The sequence below is a fragment of the Gymnoscopelus braueri genome, assembly GCF_963280865.1.
Source record: "Gymnoscopelus braueri genome assembly, chromosome: 5".
Taxonomy (NCBI): Eukaryota; Metazoa; Chordata; class Actinopteri; order Myctophiformes; family Myctophidae; genus Gymnoscopelus; species Gymnoscopelus braueri.
The window spans coordinates 45,676,640-45,697,273 of NC_137606.1; the positions used below are offsets into that span (position 1 = coordinate 45,676,640).

The 20,634-nt window shown below is 43.0% G+C and overlaps 4 protein-coding genes across 4 annotated transcripts; 2 read left to right on the top strand and 2 right to left on the bottom strand.

Moving 5' to 3' along the window:
- Positions 1 to 1,206: 1,206 nt before the first annotated feature.
- On the bottom strand, positions 1,207 to 2,493 carry LOC308085660 (zinc finger CCCH domain-containing protein 15-like; the record flags this gene model as incomplete). The annotated part of the gene is made up of 1 exon (XM_080428899.1): positions 1,207 to 2,493. One exon carries the CDS (start codon positions 2,491 to 2,493, stop codon positions 1,207 to 1,209), a length of 1,287 nt encoding a protein of 428 aa, XP_080285025.1.
- Positions 2,494 to 11,253: 8,760 nt separating this feature from the next.
- On the bottom strand, positions 11,254 to 11,847 carry LOC308085935 (dnaJ homolog subfamily B member 6-like; the record flags this gene model as incomplete). Its single annotated transcript, XM_080429250.1, has 1 exon — positions 11,254 to 11,847. The coding sequence occupies one exon, from the start codon at positions 11,845 to 11,847 to the stop codon at positions 11,254 to 11,256; it is 594 nt and encodes a 197-aa protein (XP_080285376.1).
- Positions 11,848 to 12,950: 1,103 nt separating this feature from the next.
- LOC308085661 (dolichyl-phosphate beta-glucosyltransferase-like) lies at positions 12,951 to 13,922 on the top strand (the record flags this gene model as incomplete). Its single annotated transcript, XM_080428900.1, has 1 exon — positions 12,951 to 13,922. One exon carries the CDS (start codon positions 12,951 to 12,953, stop codon positions 13,920 to 13,922), a length of 972 nt encoding a protein of 323 aa, XP_080285026.1.
- Positions 13,923 to 15,586: 1,664 nt separating this feature from the next.
- LOC308085936 (telomeric repeat-binding factor 2-interacting protein 1-like) lies at positions 15,587 to 17,044 on the top strand (the record flags this gene model as incomplete). The annotated part of the gene is made up of 1 exon (XM_080429251.1): positions 15,587 to 17,044. One exon carries the CDS (start codon positions 15,587 to 15,589, stop codon positions 17,042 to 17,044), a length of 1,458 nt encoding a protein of 485 aa, XP_080285377.1.
- Positions 17,045 to 20,634: the final 3,590 nt, after the last annotated feature.

Sequence of the window (20,634 nt, forward strand, 5' to 3'; positions counted from 1 at the left end):
CTGTCACGATCATGAAATGTAACTTGACGTTTAATTGTCATACAAATTGCGATTAATGATTTAATTGTGTTTTTGGCACCATAAATAGAAATGACATATCTGTCAAAGATTGCACAGGCCTGTCCAATAACTAAACTTAAATATCCAAAGAAATGTTTTTATACCCCAAAAAAAATAATAGTGGAATAGCCAAATATACAAGCTCACAACAGGTCGCATCGCTTTGCGTTGTGAGCTTGTAGATCTGCTATTTCCATATTTTTAACATATAATCTCAAAATAATTGCAATTATATGTTATAATTGTGACACGCCTAATGAGCAGAGGGGGTTGAGCAGTGGCGGGGCAGAGGGGCATGGATGACAGGAACAACTTCTGGGAAAGCTTCTTCTTCTTCTGAGTTGCTTTCTATTTACTGGATTTGTAAAAGCTTTACACAAAGTTGCACAAATGTGAATTAATGTATAGTATTTAAATGTTTTTGTCACGATCTGTACCACACCTTGACAGTTTTTCCTACTAAGTCTGTTTCTGAATAGTTTTTACATTCTGATTAAATCCGATTTAAAGATTATTATGGGTGAGTCGTCTAGTAGTGTGTGTGTGATTGTGAGTGAGTGAGTGAGTGAGTGAGTGAGTGAGTGAGTGAGTGTGTGTGTGTGTGTGTGTGTGTGTGTGTGTGTGTGTGTGTGTGTGTGTGTGTGTGTGTGTGTGTGCGCGCGCATGTCTGCGTGTCTGTCTGTCTGTCTGTGACTAACCACGGCTAATCGTCAGGAAATTTATATTTTTGTATCTTGTTAGAATCAGGCTTTATTAAGAGTAATAATCTCTCAAGACAGATTCAGATCTCTGTAGCTGAATCTGTCGGGAGCTCCTGTTACAACTTGTATAGTTAGGAATGTTAGGAATGAAAACAAAGACACGTGGACCGGAAGTGGTGGGCTGAGGGCGGACCTAACGGCCAACATCCTGTTATCCACATTCTATTGGGACGTCCCCCCAGAGTCAAATTCAAAGGAAAAAAACAGCAGAGGGCAAAGTTTTTTTCTTTGTTTTGACTATGGGTTCCTTCCCAGAGACTCTGATTATTGAAACCATTCAATCCCGAGTGCTTTTGAACTCGACAGCTGTCTAGATAACTTTCGGTCCATCAGTACAATTAATGTATCTATTATCAATTTGTCTGTCCTGTCTTACACCTCCCTCTCAGTCCTCCAGAATCATTGTGTCCAGTTCTTCATTGAGTTCCTCCAGGTCTTCTCCCGTGAAGAGGTTCTCATCCACAAGCACTTCCTCCTCCTCATCTTCACCCTCCTCTCCTCCCCCCTCTGATCCTGACAGCCCGCTGGCCTCCACGCCATCACATGCTCCGTTCACCCGCTCCTCGTCGTCTGTTGCCGCGAGCCCACTTCTATTCCTGGAGGTGAAGCGGTCCACAGACGCTACGGTGATACCGGTACTGTCCACTTCTTTGGGGACAAAATGGGATGGGTCTATGTCCTGGAACACTGTAGCTTCGACCTGCTGTTCTCTGTCATCTTCATCCTCTACTTTGGCATATCGAGTGTCATCTGCTTCTGCGTCATCATCGTCGATCATGTCCGGACGGAATTCAAACACTTCACGACCACTCACCCCGAGTGATCTTCCAGCCTTAAAGTCAGCTCTTTTCTTCTCTATATCCTCCATTGTTCTATCCACCCTCTCCTGCCTCTTTCTCTTTTTCCAGGCCAGGAATGTCTCCAGGGTGATACGAGTCACGTTGACTCCCAGAGCTGCACGCTCATTCTCTATCAGTTCCTCCAGTGAGATCTCCTCCTCTTTCTCCTCCTTCTTGTCTTTTTTCAGCACGAAGCCAGGCGGCAGGGCATGCCGGTACATACAGCTGTCACCTCCTGGACACAACCAGAACCATCCGTACTTGCTGGTCTCGATGGCATCCAGAAAGTACTTGCACACTTTTTGTGTTTTGAAGGCTTTCTGCTTATCAGCTTCTTCATGCTTTGTGTTCACGACCTCTTCCAATTTCTTCTCATCCCAGTTCTCCATGGAATCTTTCTCCTGCTCATCATCTCTCTCATCCACATAGAGGCTCCTCTTCTCACATTTCCTATCCAGGGATAGGTCATGGCTGAACTTGCACTTCTCACCCTTTGTGCACTGGCCCTGCTTAAAGAACGCACACAGCACGGACTTTGGGTCTACACCTTTGGCAACTTTCTGAGCGGCAACTACGGGTTTAAAAAGCTCATTAAGTTCATCCAACTCTTTCTTCTTATCAGCTTTCTTATTGGTCTTATCTCCATCCTGGCCTACCAGCTTGGCACTTTGCTGCCCAGATTTAACCTGATGGGTAACGTTCTGAATGAACTTCTGCTGCTTGGCTCCTTTCTTGTTCTTCAAACCAAATGTCCTGTCCTCAATAACCTTTTCCTTTTTCTTCTCTTGAGTTTTCTTACCCCCCGCTGCTGGGGCAGGTTTCTTTGGAGGCATGGCGGACCAGGTTTAGGTGTAAGAACAGTGTCTTCCGTACGGATTGTATTGCTTTAACGTGGTGTTGCTGCTAAGCCGCTAACTAGTGCACACAGCTCTTGGCAAAATATTTTTTGGTGTGTGAAATCTTTTCACATTTTGTGCATTAATAATCTCACATCCACTATCTCGCCGTCCCTCCATATTTGGGCAAGACTGACATCATCCGTATGACGTTATCAACATGACATCAGCGATCCACAGAGAAGCCACACCAAAATTAGACCCGTGTTTTCTGACAGGGTTGGCAAACAAAAACAAAAAGACTATTACTTTATTATAATATTCTAGTCTTTAAAACTAGTCATTCCATGTCGGGTGGATCTGGATGTTACCAATGGTGGGAGTGCAACATCACGGAAGAAGTTCAGGGGTGAACTGAAGAAGACACTCATTCATAGGTTAGTATACATTATTATACCATTATCTTTTTTTATTTTGCAATCATTTTTATTTCTGTCTCATTACTCTCGTTTATGAGCGTCACGCAAAAGCACAGACATGCGCAGAGCAAGATCTGTCAGGGAACTCAGTACAGTTGTTGGCGGCCGACCATTGGGCCGCCTCAGCTCCACTTGCACGTTCACTCATCCAATCACACACTCATTTCATTCTCAGACCGCTCTATTTAACTGGAAGTTTGCACTACTCATTCCTGCTTGCTTTTCCTGCTGCTCATGCTGATGCTGCTGCTCTCACCGCTGCTGTCTTGTTAAGAAATTGCTGCTCACCCTCCACCACCCCAGCTACCACCTGTCGTTTTGGATCTGCTGTTTATGCACAGGGATTCGAGTCCCTATGGTTGGGCGATGCGCTTTATCAGAGTACCTAAAAGCAGATCCAATTAATCGCCAAACCATAATAAATATATTGCTCATTTTATATTCAATAAAAATATGAACATGAGTTGTCTTTATCCGTTCATGAGTTGTCCTGACAGAAACACGGTATTTTGTTTGTTTGTTCCTTTATGTTTTTCAGACACTTTGATCCTAGAGGTGGAGATCAAACTGTCAGGTGCTACAGTATACTGTGGACCTGGCTATGTGACTCACCACCAGCTAAATATCCTTGTCTTCCATCCTGCTAAAAAGCTCACAAGAAGCGTAGCTCAAGCCAGGATGCAAGAATTGTATTTTACTTTTATGTACCTTTACACAACACAAGATAACAGTAAGTATTATAACACACCACCAAGTACTTTGCAATGAATTACAATGTTATTATTATTTTTTCTTCCAATTATCATCAACATTGGCCATCATCTTCAGTTTAAAAGTACTTTTAAAATGCAAAGTGCTTTAAAATTATACAAGCTTAAGGGACATAACCACAATATCATATTGGTGTCATCTGGACTTTACCAACCAAGTGTAGCCTAGTTATTAAAGCCTCACTGTGTAACTTTGTTTTAATGAATAAAATGTAATTTGTCCAATCTGTATGTTAGAGTATGTTGTATGTCTAGAAACACGTCGCTTCGCGCCGCCTTTCTAGCTTGCGGCTCTGCTAGTTTTGATGCTTTTGTGTGACGCTGTAGTATGATCAAGTAGGGCATTAATTGACGAAAATAGAAAAAAGTTAGAATATGGGGATAGGAGGTTTCTGCCCGCTATGCAGTTTTTCCAGAGCCCCGTTAGTCAGCATTACCTGCTTCCACCTCTCACGACGAGGACGTATGGTAGGGTTGGATTTGAGAGGCAATATTTGTATTATTTGTTTTTATTTATTTATTTGTTATTTTATTATTATTATTACATTTTTGTCTATCTTGTTCAGTGGTGGAACGGAGTAAACTTACTTGAGTAGCCACAAGTACAAGCACAAGTACTTAAGTACAGTTACTTAAGTACAGATTTTGAGTATCTGTACTTTACTTTACAAGTTATTACTTTTACTTAAGTACATTTCCAAGTCAAATACTTTACTTTTATTCAATTATATTTCTAGGAAGGCTGTGAAGTACTAGTTACTTTTAGGTTGGCTGTTCTTTTTTCTTCTTCTTCCCTAAAATGCAATTGGCCACACGCTGTGTTCTTCAAAGAAGGAAACACAGTACACGCTTTCCACTGGGATCCACGTAAAAGCGGAAATACGGCATCCAGGTGCGCAAACCTATCCATATAAGGATTTCCATCTTCCACCATGCTCTCTTGTTTCAACTCAAAACTAAACGTGGTAATGGTGGCAGCAAAAGAACGCGTTGAGTATGATCAACATGGCCTTATCTGAAGTCCATGTTTGAAATTTTGGGGATCGAAACGCACACAGACAAAAAAAAACATACATTTTCAAATGCTTATTGTGTTTACCGAAGACAAACTACATCTATAAATTCAGTGTGAAAACATTACAGCAATGCATTGATATACAAAAAAAGAAATTTTCTTCTACTATTAGTCTACTAGTAAGTATTTTTAAGAGCATGTACTTTTGAATACTTAAAGTTATACAGTGCAAGTCCACAAATAACGATTTTTAGCAGCCTCTGCTGGTCATTACCGTCACTGCAGGCCGTTTGTTTATATCCTCTGTTACCCAGAATTCCATTCGTTTTCACCGGAAGACGGAAGCGTTTCAAAAAGCGTTCTTTTAATTGTTTATACGATCTGTGGATCGTTTCTCTTAGCCAGTGGAGCTTTAGTTACCGTGAGCTGTTTTCTTTTTCTGTTGTTTTTCGATCTTCAAATCATACAATCTCTTAAAATCAGCGTGAGTTTCCTTTTTGTTATTAGCGCGGTAGTTCCTGGCCAAACAGGAAACCGGTGCGGTAGTTCCTGGCCAAACAGGAAACCGGTGCATTTCCGCTTCCGTTTTCCGGCCAGATGATGTCATTTTCGCGGGAAAGACACCCCTATCACCGTTCAATAGAAAATATATGTATAAAAGGCTTTCAGGGGTGAAATTCATGGATTGGGTGTTGTGAAACTTTTGCCACTCACAAAAGATATACAATTTAACTTTAGTTTTGTTGAAAAAGTTACCTAGTATTACTTTAAGTATAATGCAATGACTTTTGTACTTTTACTTGAGTAACGTTTTGACTGAGCTACTTTTACTTGTAGTGGAGTAAATTTGAGTATCTGTACTTTTACTCAAGTACTGGGGTTGAGTACTTCGTCCACCACTGATCCTGTTGCATTTATTGTTTCAATGTCAGATGTTTATTGATGAAATTAGCAATTAGCACTCATCAGCAAACATTACTGCTTCAACAGGTAAGGTAGTTGAGCCATTTTTAAGCAGCAGTGAGAGGGGGCAACTACAAAAATATATAGCTTCTCCTGCCATTAAAATAGAGATGAAATCCATCACCTGGGCTTGTTACATTGATTGTTATTTTTGTGTGACACCCCTGTTCTCTAATGTTCCTATTAGCTGGCAATCCCTTGTGGGCCCGTTGGGGTTTATTTCCTTCCTAATATGGAGACTGGTAGGCAATACCGTGGTTATGTGATCTGATGCTAACTGCGGAGTTGAGCTCATTACTGCAATTTCTTTGCATATTTGTTTTTATAGGAGTGCATATGATGTGTGATGTAAGCTTACCATAGAGACAATAATGATTGTTTAGTTATCATCATTGACTTGCTTACATTCTACAGTATGCTGAAAAGGGCAGTTTCAAAGTGAGACCGTAGACCAAGGAAAATTTTAAAAAAAAATAACTGGTTAACCATTAAACTGGGACAAAATACTTTTTCACCGTGGTAATAAAAATGTGACCAACCAGTGCCAAACTTTGTATGTATACTGACAGTAGGCTACACCTACCTCCAAAGAAGTACCTTTTCTTTGCACATGTTTTATACTTTTTGAAATATTAATACATTTTATAGTGGAAATCGATGGGTCTCTGATCAGGTTGAAACCTTGCTGCCCAGATATGGAGCATTGAGCTATATTATACTACCTCTCCGTCTCGGTTTGGGCCCATGGGTTTGAAGACATCATGGAACTATTAGGATGCGCATAATGTCCTTTATGCGCAAGCCCATGAGTCAAGCCCATTGGTCGAGCCCTTTTCGCTCATTCATGTTGTGGACCAAAACCGGCCCAAACTTGCATTACCAGTGGCCACTTGGAAATATTTGCTGCAAAAAGCCCCTGGGTCCTGGGGGCTTGATTTGGAGTCATACATCATAGTCATAAGCTAGATACTGATGTCAAACATGACTGACGTCACAGGCCGGCCACATGAAGATCCACATTGGAGCCAAAATTCCTGCCCACTTACTTCAATGAAAAATGCTCACCCAGCGCATACTACCTCTCCTTCCCAGTTTAGGCCCATGGGTTTAATGACATTTATTGATACGTTTATTTGGAAGGAACATGCATATTGATGAACAACATGTACAAAATGTAGTGTAAATACAACAGATTTAGCAAGAATGCTAATTTCCATCCGTAGTCCCCATACATCATGTGCTCATTAGCATGCACAGTAGTGCCCTTTATGCATCTACATCACGAACTACCTCCACGCGCAAGCCCATGTTGAAACCATTATTTGAGCCTTTTTCGCTCTTTGATCCACATTGGAGATCCACAGACTTTTCAGTTTTAGTTGGGAAACATGTTTTCATCATAATAAAGCGGAGGAACATAGGACCCTGGGAACATATGACCATGGGGAAATGGAACCGTGGGAACATAGGACCCTGGGAACATTGGACCCTGGGAACATAGGACAGTGGGAGCATATGACCCTGTGGTAGCAGACACGTAGACCTGGGGACCGTAGGACCCTGGGAACATAGGTAGAGTTATGTTCCCATTATGTGCCATATAAAGCTGGGGAACATAGACGCCTTCGAAAGGGCTCTGGGAACATACAAATGAGGTAAAGCCGGTGGAATATTCTGTAGCTGGATCTATGCCGCCATAATATGATTCCCAGAAAACATCCTCTGGATTGCGGAATGTGAAGCCGCCTCCGAAGTGCTGCTGGCCTTCTTCTCCATCTCCTCCCCCATCTGAGAGGCCTTCTTTACCATATCGGTCATAAACATCCCTCTTGTTTTCATCTGACAGCACCTCATATGCTTCTGACAGTTCTTTGAACTTCCTTTCTGCGTCCTCCTTGTTGTCTGGGTTCTTGTCTGGATGCCATTTCAAAGCTAACTTTCTGAAAGCTCTTTTTATGTCGTCTTGTGACGCATTCGTCCAGACGCCTAGAACATGGTAGTAGTCGTCCATGGCTGTAACTGTGCTGTGTGCATTGATGGGTTTCTACTTTGTGCAAAGATGGTCAAGTCCAAATACTGCTGGTGGTTTACTTACACTGTTGTTTATATCCTTCAGCTCCACCATCTCCAGGCTATGGCCGATCTGGAGCCATAATTGGAGGCCAGTATGTATGTCGCCAACTCCATATTTGGACCGGACTGATATCATATTGATGACGTCATGGCGTTATTCACAAACTGTGGACCTATTCACTTGCTATCCATAGCTACAGATTGCAAGGGGAAGCCGTCCAGCAATTAATTGTTATGGCGTGGCTCTGTAGAAGACTATCCGTCAATAAGAGGGTTTACCCATCTGTCTATGTGTTTGTGTTTTTCCAGAGCTAATCTTGCAAACCGATTGACCAATGTAACTCACGGCTGACATGGCTATAGGCAACCAGTCCTGGTGAAGATCTGTCTGTCTCTCCCGCGTGGAAAGCCAACATCTTGTCCACTAGCCTAAAGGGGAATTCCCCTTTGGCCCCGGGAGATATTGTTTTGGTCATCAGGCAGAGGCGCTGAGCCACTACTGCTACACGTGCACTGAGACGCACTTTTCTAGTTTTCTCTGTCACTTGAGTGGTCAGGCAACCAAAGAGTTGTGCAATAACGGACCAGGAAGTCGAGGACATGAGGAAATCACTCAACTTTATCTTGGAAGGGATTTGAGGATTGGTGTTGCAAGTAAGTGCATGAATAACGATGCTAGTCAGACTGTCTCAAGATGGTATATTAGTGGCTTCAGCACATACAACTGAACTGAAGGTGGTCACATATGAGGCATTCATACAGGATGTGCCCACAGAGTGGAGCCATTGGCTAAGCATAACATATCCTGCACCATGTACTGTAGCAGTCCTGGAATAGAAGCTACTCCCTCTCGGCCAGGGGCACACTTCCTAAGAAAAAATCCAAACTGTTTTTTACAAGACCGAACTAGGTCACCAACAGTGGTGGAAAGTAAGTACATTTACTCAAGTACTGTAGCCTCCTTGCACAATTGTGTGTTACTTTTACTTAACTTATTTCCATTTTTCAATACTGTATACTTCTCTGCTACATCTCAGAAGTCGTGTTTTTTCAATTATTATTGTTCTTTTTGCATTATTTTTGCATTAGGACAATATCAGTCAACAGAACCATGGGAACGTGTGTTTTAATTGAGTCTAACATGGTTAAAATGGAGATTTAAGTTGAATGGGCTTATAGGCTTATACTTTATAGGAGGGGGGAGGGGTGTATATCTAAATATTGAATCAAGTGTGTGTGTGAATATTCTTCACATTGTGAAATAATATAGATCGTAATCAGATCCTCCATCCCTCCATATTTGGGCATGAATGGCTTCATCAACATGATGTCATCAACATGACATCAGAGATCCACAGGTACCTAATTTAGGGCCCTATATCTTGTGTTCTGCCTTACTTCTAATGCCTCAACGTTTTAGCCATTTTGTACTATTTGAAAAATATTTTAAAATTGTGAAAATAGCTGATCTACATCGACACGTTGTGAGCTTGTAGATCGGCTATTTGAGTCATTACCAATCCCCTTATTTTAATGGGGAGTCCTCCAATACATAAAGTCCTGCCCGCTGTACGCGTCAGAAAATTTTATTGTGACAAAAAAGCCACCTCTTTTTTTAATACCTTTATTTAGAGAGGGATAGGGCAGAAAGTAGGCTGACAGGAAACGTGGAGAGAGATGGGGGGTGACACGGAGCAAAGGTCGTCGGGAATGGGAGTCAAACCTGCGACACACTGTCAGGCTGGCATTGCAGCCTAGGGTGCCTGGACCGTCACGCTGCGGCCCAGGCCAAAAAGCCACCTCTTAAGCCCTAATTTTTTTTGCAGTTTTTGGGGGGAGGAAATAGAAGGGAAAAAAATGTATCTTCGCATATAATGACATGCCCAAAAGCCAAAATAGAAAGTGGCTAATGAATGTATAGTTGTCACAATGTCTCATGTAGATAGATGGAAGGGGTGTGGATTGAGATGCACTCAAATGTCACATCTGCGATGCGTTGTGAGCTTGTAGGTCAGCTATTTTTGCCACACAACACCGTGTCGTACGACAAAGTATAGATCCGGCTCAAAAATAAGAAATAATACAAATCCCAAATTGCAATCATCTACAAGCTCACGATGCATCACATCACGACACGTGAGCTTGTAGACAGGCTATTTCTTACTATTTAACAAAGTATAAATGATGACTTATGTGGCTAAGTGGCCCTGTGGTCTTTATGAAGGGATTGCACAGGCAGTGGACCATCCGGACGTCAAAGCACTCTTTTTTCTTGTCCTTCTGTTACCAGAACACACTGTGTTTGGAAGAGCACACCTCCACTTCAACCACATGTACAGTACCTCTCTCCTCTTGTTCTCTCACCTCTGTGTCGTGTCTAAGACAAAACAATAGATAAGCAAGACACATGAACTCCTCTTTACTTCCCGGTAATGACGAAGTAAACTCCTCTTTACTTCCGGGTAATGACGTAGGTGGTCACCCCTTCAGGAGACCAGAAGTAGGTGGTGAGTCTATTTTTATTCCAATGGGAGAAGTGAACGTTAACACAGTTTCTCACCGATTCTTTATCCCCATGGTCACTGAGCAAAATATTGATCCCATTCTTCACAATCTTCCGAACATTCGTACACAAAAATTGCGTTTTTCAGAGAGACAAACCAGGAGAAAATCAACGTAGTTATCGACACTCGCGATATGTAGCAACAGTAATCATAGGACGTTTGTAAGATCTGACGTCAGACGCCGCCCTTAGGAGACCATTTGTGTACCATTTCGCACCAAGTGGCGTAGGATGGCATAACTTCCTAAATTAAGCATATTTGGTCTCTGTCCAGTGGTCAATACTACCATCCACTTCCTGGTCACTTCTGGAGCTCTGTTTTAAGAAGCATCCATACAGGTTGTCTTTGTGGAAAAGCCTATCTTTTCCTTCTTCCCTCTGGCCTGTTTAGAGTCTTCATCTGGCTTGCCTTCTGCCTCTGATCCGGTCTTGGACTGTGGCAACTTCTATAGAACTCTCATCTTCACTGGGATGTTACCGCCAGTCTTCAATCTCCAAGCTCAGCAGTCGAGAGATGTGAATCTGACCTCTATGGTCTGTGAAGAATAAAGGTCAGTGAACCTCAGTGTCTTTGTGTCAGATAGAACTTTGTTTTGATTTAATATTCGCTTTGCACTCATTTTAATAAATCCCCATTAACTGCATTTAAAACAAGCTTCTCTCTGTATTGTATTTCTTAAAGGGAGAGGCATAGGAGTGCATGTGTTCATACATAATGGTACGTACATACTGTATGTGTATGTGCATACGGTAGAGAGAGCATTATGGTAGAGAAAACCGAAAGTCCCATTACAAAAAGTAAACTATAAGAAAAAGGTAGAGTACAAGGTAGAGAAACTAACCACCGGTGGTGGGTGACCAACACAGTGCCACTCGACTGGTTTGGTCATTTCTTTATTTTGTCTTCTTTTTTTGCAGTTTTAGGACCTGCTCCTTGCCATCAATGGATAAAGACAATAGTTGACCGTCTTCCTCCAATTCCACACGCTCCTGGCCATTTTCCACAGTCCGTTTTTTGGTGACTTTCTTTCCATTGACGTACTTGGTAGAGGTCACAACAGATTTACAGTTACCCATTCCTCCATCGTGCCAGGAGGACGCGGTGGGCGAGAAGGAAGCAAATGACTCTCCAAATGAGGTGAAGCCAGTGAAAAAATCTGTTGCAAACGGATCTCTGCCACCAAAGAATTCCTTGAAAACATCCTCCGGATTACGGAATGTGAAGTCACCCCAGAAGTGTTCGCTGTTGTGATAGCCTGCTCCTCGTGAGAGGCCTTCTTTAGCATTTTGGTCATAAGCATCCCTCTTGTTTTTATCTGACAGCATCTCATATGCTTCTGACAAAGCTTTGAACTTCCTTTCAGCATCTTCCTTGTTGCCTGGATTCTTGTCTGGATGATACTTCAAAGCTAGCTTTCTGTAAGCTTTCTTGATGTCATCTTGTGACGCGCTATTCTGGACGCCTAAAACCTGGTAATAGTCCTCCATGGGCTTTATCTGTGCGTTACTGGGTTCCTTTCTTGTGTAGAGCTCTTCTTCAATGTCCTAAAACATGTGGTCTACTAATAGGTCAATGCAGTGCTAGTCACTTGAGACGTGTCATACACTTTTCAAATACTTCCGCCCGGTAGATCCCTGTCACAACTTTATATCCCCAGACTCTCCCAAGTTGGTGTGTCAATGCTGCACGGTGATTGGTCAGAGTTTGACGTCATGGTTGCTATTGTGACAGGGAGACCTGTCACCGTCACTATAGTCCAAGGAAGAACCTCTGCCACACATTTTTCAAATCGGCCTCATGGTGGCGCTATAATGGGCCGTTTCGTGTTTTGGCCTATAACCTATATAGGTTGTACAATCCAAATGACCTTTTCCCTTTATTATCATGACACAATCCCCATATAGCCTACTCTGGCTGTCGGTACTGCAGTACCCAGTACTTGGAGGCCACTCTTGAGCTACGGGGAACTCTATTTAGCCAGTACCCGTTCGGGGCAGTGATGTCATATTGATAATGTCAGTCATTTCCATATGTCAAAAACCAAGGACAGATTTATTTTTGCCAGACCCAGAGGGTCGGCCTACATGAGGCTCTGCCCCCTTTCGTCCATACATGGGCGAAAAAGACCGGCTGTATAAAAGGGACCCTTTCTTCTCCATACATGGGCATAAAAGGGACACAGGCTGACACGTAATACGAAGTCCGTCATACGAAGTCCTTATAAAGTACTAGGAATTTATTCTGGGTCTGGCAGAACCAGGACTCCTGGTCTTGTTTGCAACTCCCGTCATTTGTGTCAATCATGTGTAATTTGCATGGGGCGACCGATGTGGTCTGAAAGTCAATATAGAGGTAAATAACTCCATATTTGGAAGTTGATATGTCATCAGAGCAGGCACATAATGTTTATTCAGGAACAGTAGCAGTCATGTACCTGTTACATTGTTACATTGATCAACCTACAAGGTGGAACACTAACAGTGAGCTAGCTGAATAGTGCGTCTAGTTAAACTGTTTAACGTTTCATCTGGTTAATCCACCCGGTTAAACAGGTTAACCTGGTAGTTGGTTAGTTCACCTGGTATGGAGAATGAGTTTCTTCTGTGTTTTAGTTCAAGACTTGGTTGCATTGGCAGCAGTGGTTTTGACTGTGGTGTTTGTCATAGCACATGTCACGGCCAGTGTTATGGATCTAACACGTCATGAGAAGGAGAAATGCTTCCTCACGGCCACAGGGGAGAGAGAGCTGTTTTCCAGCCTTCGTGATCCTCACTCCAGGGAGCTCACAGTGGTGATCCCAGCCTACAACGAGGAACATCGAATGCCTGTGATGTTGGATGAAGCTATGGAGTACTTGGAGAACAGACAGAAGCAGGACCCATCGTTTAGCTATGAGGTCATCGTGGTTGACGATGGCAGCACAGACAAAACCACAGAGGTTGCCTTAAAGTACACAAAGAAGTATGGTGCAGATAAAATGCGGGTCCTGACTCTGGTGAGGAACAGAGGGAAAGGAGGTGCCGTGAGAATGGGAACCCTGAGCTCCAGGGGGAAGGTTATTCTCATGGCTGATGCTGACGGAGCCACAAAGTTTGCCGACATTGAGAAATTGGAGGCCGGCCTTCACAAAATCGACCCTAAATCAGAGAGCATTGCGATTTCCTGTGGTTCCAGGGTTCACCTGGAAAAGGAATCAATAGCTCATCGATCTGTGTTTCGCACATTCCTGATGTACGGTTTCCACTTCCTGGTGTGGTTCTTCTGCGTAAGAGGGATCAAGGACACTCAGTGTGGTTTCAAGCTCTTCACACGTGAGGCCGCCCTCAAGACCTTCTCTTCCCTTCACGTGGAGCGCTGGGCCTTTGATGTGGAGCTCCTTTACATTGCCCAGTGTTTCAGAATTCCTATAGCGGAGGTGGCTGTCACCTGGACAGAGATAGATGGGTCCAAGCTGGTCCCTGTTTGGAGCTGGCTAGAGATGGGATGTGACCTGGTGTTTATTCGCCTACGTTACATCACCGGTGCCTGGAGGCTGGAAACCACCCCCCAGAAGACTGACTAGCCCTGTCTGAGACAAGCCTTCATATCGTAGAGACAGCCTGCGTCAGGGTCCACCAAGCCCTTTGATCACTTGGGATTACCAGACTTTGTCAGCTATTTGCCATAATCCATGGGTATTCAACAGGGAGTCGGGGACCCTAGGGGGTCCTCAGAGTTACTACAGGGGGGCCGCCAAATCTCTGTGATAGGAACTTATTTTTTTACATTAACCACTCGAACCACACCAGCCCTATTCGGAGAGGAACATTCACAGAGAATAGCAGATCTACAAGCTTGTAGATTGGCCATTTTCTGCAAAGAGGTAAAAAGGAGCAGATCAAGTACAGAGTATTAAACATTGGGGGTTTAAGTGGTAAAATGAAACATATTAATAGAAAATATCATGTGTACATTGATGATAGTGCTGTAAAAAAGTCTATCTATGAAATCTACGAAAAATATTAATCTGCAACACAATGTTATACAATATGTTGTGGAGGGGTCCCTGCTTCATCTCTCTCTCAGATAAGGGGTTCATGGCCTGAAAATGTTTGAAGACCCCTGCCATAATCAACAACAAAACAATACAGGACTAATTATAGCGTGGCTTCCATGTGGATGTTGGACTTCGTGTGGCCAGTCTGTGACATCAGTCACAGAATGATGTCGTTGTTTTGGAGCGGTATACGTGGTTCAGTTCAGTGGATACATGAAGATTACAGAAACATTGTAGACCTGGGACCTGGGACTACTTGAAAAGAAAGTTATGAGGCATGGTGAAAGTCATAGCCATAGAGCCATAGAGACATAGTGCCACTTAACCATCTTACCCTATAGGTTCTAATCTAAGGTAAGAAGGTTCAGATTCCACTGTCCCACTGGGTAAAATGCTACTTATTGTGGTGGTAAAATGCTACTTATTGCGGGGAGGACCTGTTGTGTGTGCAAGCACATTCACATGCTTTTTTGACACTTGCATGAGTCTTGTCTCTTTTTTCATGAGAAACGGGCGATAGGCGAGTGGCAACATCAACAGATTTAAAACAACGCATCTTTTAAGTCAGTATTTTGTGAAATAAATATGTAGGCCATCGTAAATGTGTGTTTGTCCCTGAGCTAATCCCACAAACCGATCAACATAAAATGTCTTGTGCATGCTGCCATTAGGCCAATTTAGTAGTCTACCTAAGTAGATATTTTTTCACTTACATTTTACAATCTAAGTCAATGGTGCTCTGATCGGGCGGAAACGATGTCCAATTTTGGAGTTATATACCTAAGAGATATGTCATAGATGAATGACGTCTGTGCCTTTAAGGATGTGCCCCTGTGTCACACCCCTTGAAGGATTTATAAATATATGAATGGGTGAATGTGACACACACAAGGAAGAGGTGATCTAGTTAATCTGTGTCCATCGTAGCCATCCTACCTTTTGTAACACTTGTCCGTTCTTGTCCGATCAGATTATTGGATTTATCATTGGAGTCCTTACTGGTTTATCTGCCATCCTTTCCATGGGAGCTGGCTGCCTCATCTGATTCAGAGGATAGGCGAGTTTGACAGTTGAGCTGTCTCAAATTCAGTGTGAGTTAATTTGCTATCTGTGGCTGTGGGGAACCATTTAACATTTAGTATGAGCAAGAGCCTCTCTGTACATTCGGGAAACATTGAATGGTCCCAGACATGTCGAAGAGGCAGGACACTGTTGGCAAACTGTCTCCCATCTCCCCAGTGCTTTTCATGACAATAGAGGGTGAATCAATGCGGTTCTTCCTGCGTCCAGGACTCACTAAGCTCCAGCTCCAGTACCACATTAAGGCAGGGGGAGGGCAGGTGACCAAAGCACAGGAGCCAGGGGCTATTCTGCTAGCAGACCAAGAGGAGCTCAAGTCTCTGCCCAAAAATGTTTCTCACTGGTATGTGTCCACCCAATATATATGGGATTGTGTAGAGAAGAACATGCAACTGGAAGTTGAGGACTACAGGTTAAATCCTGAAGCCCAGAATACCGCCACCGGACTGAAAGCCAACAGGCAGAGCTGTGGCAGGGCCCCAGTAGGACGATTAGCCTACACTCCTGAGGAGGATGCTGCCATTTTGAGTTATATTGTCAAAGACAAGATAAGGGTAGGGGGGAACCAGCTGTGGAAAGAAATTGAAAAGAAAAATGGGACGGGTCACAGCTGGCAGTCAATGAAAGCCAGGTACCAGAAGAACCTGATTCACAGAACAATGACCCTAGATGAGAAGAGGACAAACAAGGCAGAGACCAAGGAGCATGAGATAGACGTTCCAAAGTCATCAGCTGGGAAGGACGCCCTTCCTCCTCAGACAACATCTGAGAAGCGAGAGAAGCACACAGCCAATTTCACAGATCAACCCAGCCCTAAAAGAGCCAGAGGAGTGAGTGGAGAGATAGTGAAGGATAATGGCCGAGCTTCAACCTCAGGATTTCAACCAGTGACGAAAAGTGAAGAAAAGAGATATCTGGGATTCCAGGAGATGGCAAAAGAGTTTGAGTCTAGTGACGATGAGACTGTGGATGTGACTGTAACTGAGGAAGTACAGGACAAACATACAGAAATGTCTACCCCCAACACAGCTACTACCACTGCAGCTGCCGTCCCAAACCCTAACCATGGATCTGGACCTACCCTCCAACAGAAGAGTCATCCTATCCCGGAGGCAGCCTGTCCTGGGCCTGCGCTCAGTGAATCCCAGGACAGCCAGTCTCGGTCAGTCGTGCAAGTCAGCAATGCAGGAACTTCAACCTGCCCTCAGCAAAGAAAGAATGAGGACACTGTGGTCTCACTGAGTCAGACCCATCTCGAAGAGGACATGCAGAGAATCAGAGGGCTGATGAAGCAGTCCAATCAGGATTTGCAGAGTGTAATTAAGGCTCTGCTGAAGGCCAGTGGAAACTTTTCTGTTGCCCAGTCTCTCCTCTCGACTCCCTCCTTTGTCCAGGGACCTTTTTGGAGTCGCTCGGATGACAATTTCCTGCGGTCAGCCGACCCTGTGGACCACAAACAACTCCAGAACAAATTTGGTGAGGAGGCTGTGTCCAAAAGACTACTCTTTCTTGATATGAGGTCCTGTGACAATGGCACCAACAGTGGCAGAAAACGGTTCCTTGAGTAACTCCATTACAAGCCTCCTAAATGAACTCCTCCAGCGGCAATCACAGCCCCAGGACCACTTGGCCATCATGGATCCCCGGGGCGGGGGTGCTCCGGACACCGGCGGTATCCCGCTGCTGGGTTGCAGAGAGGCAAGCTTACCTGGAACCCCCGAGTGGCGGCACTCTCCAGCCGTCTTTCGTCTTTTCAGACCTTGCTTCCTACTCCCGACCCCAAGGCCCCCTATCCACCTGCTCCTGTGTTTTTAATTCAAACTCAGCTCACCGGTTCCATCAGGCCTTTTTAACAGCCCCCTTAAACTTTAACATTCCGTCTCAATATTCTGTAGACGAGCTAGTCTGGAATGTTAACAATAAATGCACTACTATACTGGACAATTGCACCTTTTAAAAAGAAACTTCTTAAATCAAATGCCTTGTATTGGTCCAACGAGCAGACTAGAGATAACAAAAGACAATGCAGAAGAGCAGAGTGAAAATGGAGAAAAGACAAACTTACTACCTCCTACAACACACTCCGAGAGAGCATGACTGGTCAATCAGAATGCTGTCAAGGAGCCACAACCCCAGGGTCCTATTCCAGGCCATAGACTCAGTAGTCGGCCCACCTCCCACACAGCAACTGGAAGCGTCTCCTGAAAAGTGCGAAGAGTTCTTGTTACATTTTACTTGTAAAATAGAAGCTATTAGGCAGCAGTTCCCCTGAACAGGTTCCCCTGCCAACGAGAAGAGGTCGCCTTGGTTCAGCCTCTCCTGAAGAAGCCGTCACTGGACCCCTTAATTTTAAGTAATTTTAGACCAATCTTAAAGCTATATTTTTTATCCAAAAAACTGACTCTGGAAATTGACTATTGATGTTTAACCCTATGGATGTTTTTATCTTGACTCTGTAAAGCACTTTGTAAACACTGTTTTCGAAAAGCGCTTTATAAATAAAGATTATTATTATTATATGAGGCAGAATGATCGAAACAAATGAAGGATAAGAAAAGATAGCCAACATGGTTATTATGGTCTGCCAATCTAGCCTGTTGCTGTACTACAGTTTGAATGTCCCCTACAGAGGAGATGGCTAACAGTATGACAGTGTGATAGACAGCCAATACTACTGATACCAAAGTATCAGTAGTAGTGATATCATACAGTACTTTAGTTATGAATTTGTTTTAATTAAAGGTAGGGTAAGTTAAAACATTAAGAAATGATGAGGTCCGCACACTGTAAATTTAAAAGAAGCTCCCAGTCTAGGCTTTATTAACGTTTCGAAGGTCTTCTTCAGAATGAATGAAGAAGACCTTGTTTTGAAGCGTTAATAAAGTCTTGACTGGGAGCTTCTTTTAAATTTACAGTGTGCAGACTATTTCTTATATACTTCCACTGTTGGTCCTGCACTTGCCGTCCAGTGGATGTGCCAGTTTTATTGTTTCTAAAGTTAAAACATTAAACCTCCATATCTGGAGTGTTTGTTCAGTAACAGGGGTGTCCCCATCTCTCGATCTATCTATACTATACTTTACCACACTTGGCGTGTGTCTCATGGCCTCTGGGTGTTCAGTTCAGTTCATTTTTATTTTCGGATAATATTGGACACCATAAAAGGTGTAATACATTTGGTCAATGTCCAGTGATTTACATGCCCGAAAAAAGGGAGAAGAATCCACATATACCTACACATTATCTGCAGACAAACATGTATGTCTGCAGTGGTGGAAAGTAACCAAGTACATGTACTATTTTTAAATGTCAATACTTTTACCTCTATTCCACCACATATCAGAGGCAAATATTGTACTTTTACTCCACTACAATTATTAGAAAACTTTAGTTACTAGTTACTTTGCAGATTTTGATTATTATTACAAAACAAACATTAATCACATTAATCACATACATTAAACAGACCAAGAAACCGTTGGTCCGTCAGCGGAATATCTGTCAGCCCGTGGGTCAGATTGTAAGCATCAGCTTCCCTGGCAGGGTGGGGCATGCATCGTTCCCAAGTAGGCCGATAGATAGAACTAGACGATAGCTAAACAATTTATATTGGTGATGAAAAGAAAAAAAGAAAAACAATTTGCAGACAAAATGGATCTGGAACACTATCAAATTGAAGCTGATGAATGGCTTCTCTCTGCTAATTGGCTGTAACTGGTGTCCCACTTGAAAATCATTCAGTAGCAAGAGCTTTTTTACATATATACTTTAATAGCAGTTTGAAACAGTACAGCGAATACAGTAAAAACAAAACAACTGGGAGAGACCATTGTTTGTGTATGTACCTATCAGCATTTGTCATCCCAAGATTCAAAATTCAAGATTTATATTTGTTACATCTCATACTGGTACATTTCCTTGGCATTGTAGCAACAAAACAAGTACGGAATAACCCAATAACAGAAGAAAGTAGGAAAAAAACATACAGTATACAGTAATAGCACACTTTGAGATGATGCCTTTGTAAGGTGCATGGTACACACACTGGCTTTGATGTTAACAAGCATAATATCAGCAGGACTGATAATGATCACAAAACAAAGATCCCTGTACCTTCTCTGACATAAAGCCTAATCTAGCTTAAACTCTTGTCTGTAGGACACTTGCCAAAAGGAACAGATGTACAAGCTATGTGTCAGCATCGCAACGCTAGTAGCTTGTAGATAGGCCTAATGTGCTTTTGGCAAGCTACACCGTCTCGCGATGGAATATAAATTAAGCATCACGTTAATCATGTATTTCACCAACCTTGCTACATATGATACGATAATTATCATATTTGTACGATTATTTTCATCTGTACGATGTATGATCAATACGGATTGAATAAGGTAAATCTGATCTTAGATCTGTACTTGGAGGCATAAAAACAGATATCATCTTTCCAGTCCAATTCCAGGATTTCATTTGAATGACATCCAGGAAGTTGCCTGCTTCCACACAGCATATGTGGTCCGTGTTTCATTCACTTGTGAAATCGGTCACTGTTTTTTAAAGCCTCTTGGCTGGTATGGTCATTTCTTTATTTTCTTGTATTCCCAATTCTAATGTGTGTTTGAGAACACTGTGCAGGGGATTGTTACTTGTTAATCCCGTCTTAGAATCTGCTCCTTAACCGCTAACAGTTAGAGACTAGCTGACCATTTATCTTTACTTCCACGTGCTCCTGGCCCTTTTCCACATTCCACAAAGTTTTTTGGAGATTTTCGTGCCGTTGGCGAATCTTAAATTATCCATTCCTCCAATGCCCCTGAAGGATGTGGACAAGTAGGAAGAAACATCGTGGAAGGATGGCCGCCAGGTCCTACCTTGGCTCTTGCTTTGGCTCTTGCTTTGGCTCTTGCCTTGACTGTGGCCCACTCCAAATAAGTCTTCAAATGAGTCCGTGGTGAAAAAATATGTCCACTGTCCACCATCTAAGAAATCCCAGAAAACATCCTCGGGATTACGGAATGTGAAGACGCTCCCGAAGTGCTGGCCTCCTCTGCCTGAGAGGCCTTCTTTACCGTAACGGTCATAAACATCCCTTTTGTTTTCATCTGACAGCACCTCATATGCTTCTGACAGTTCTTTGAACTTCCTTTCTGCATCATCCTTG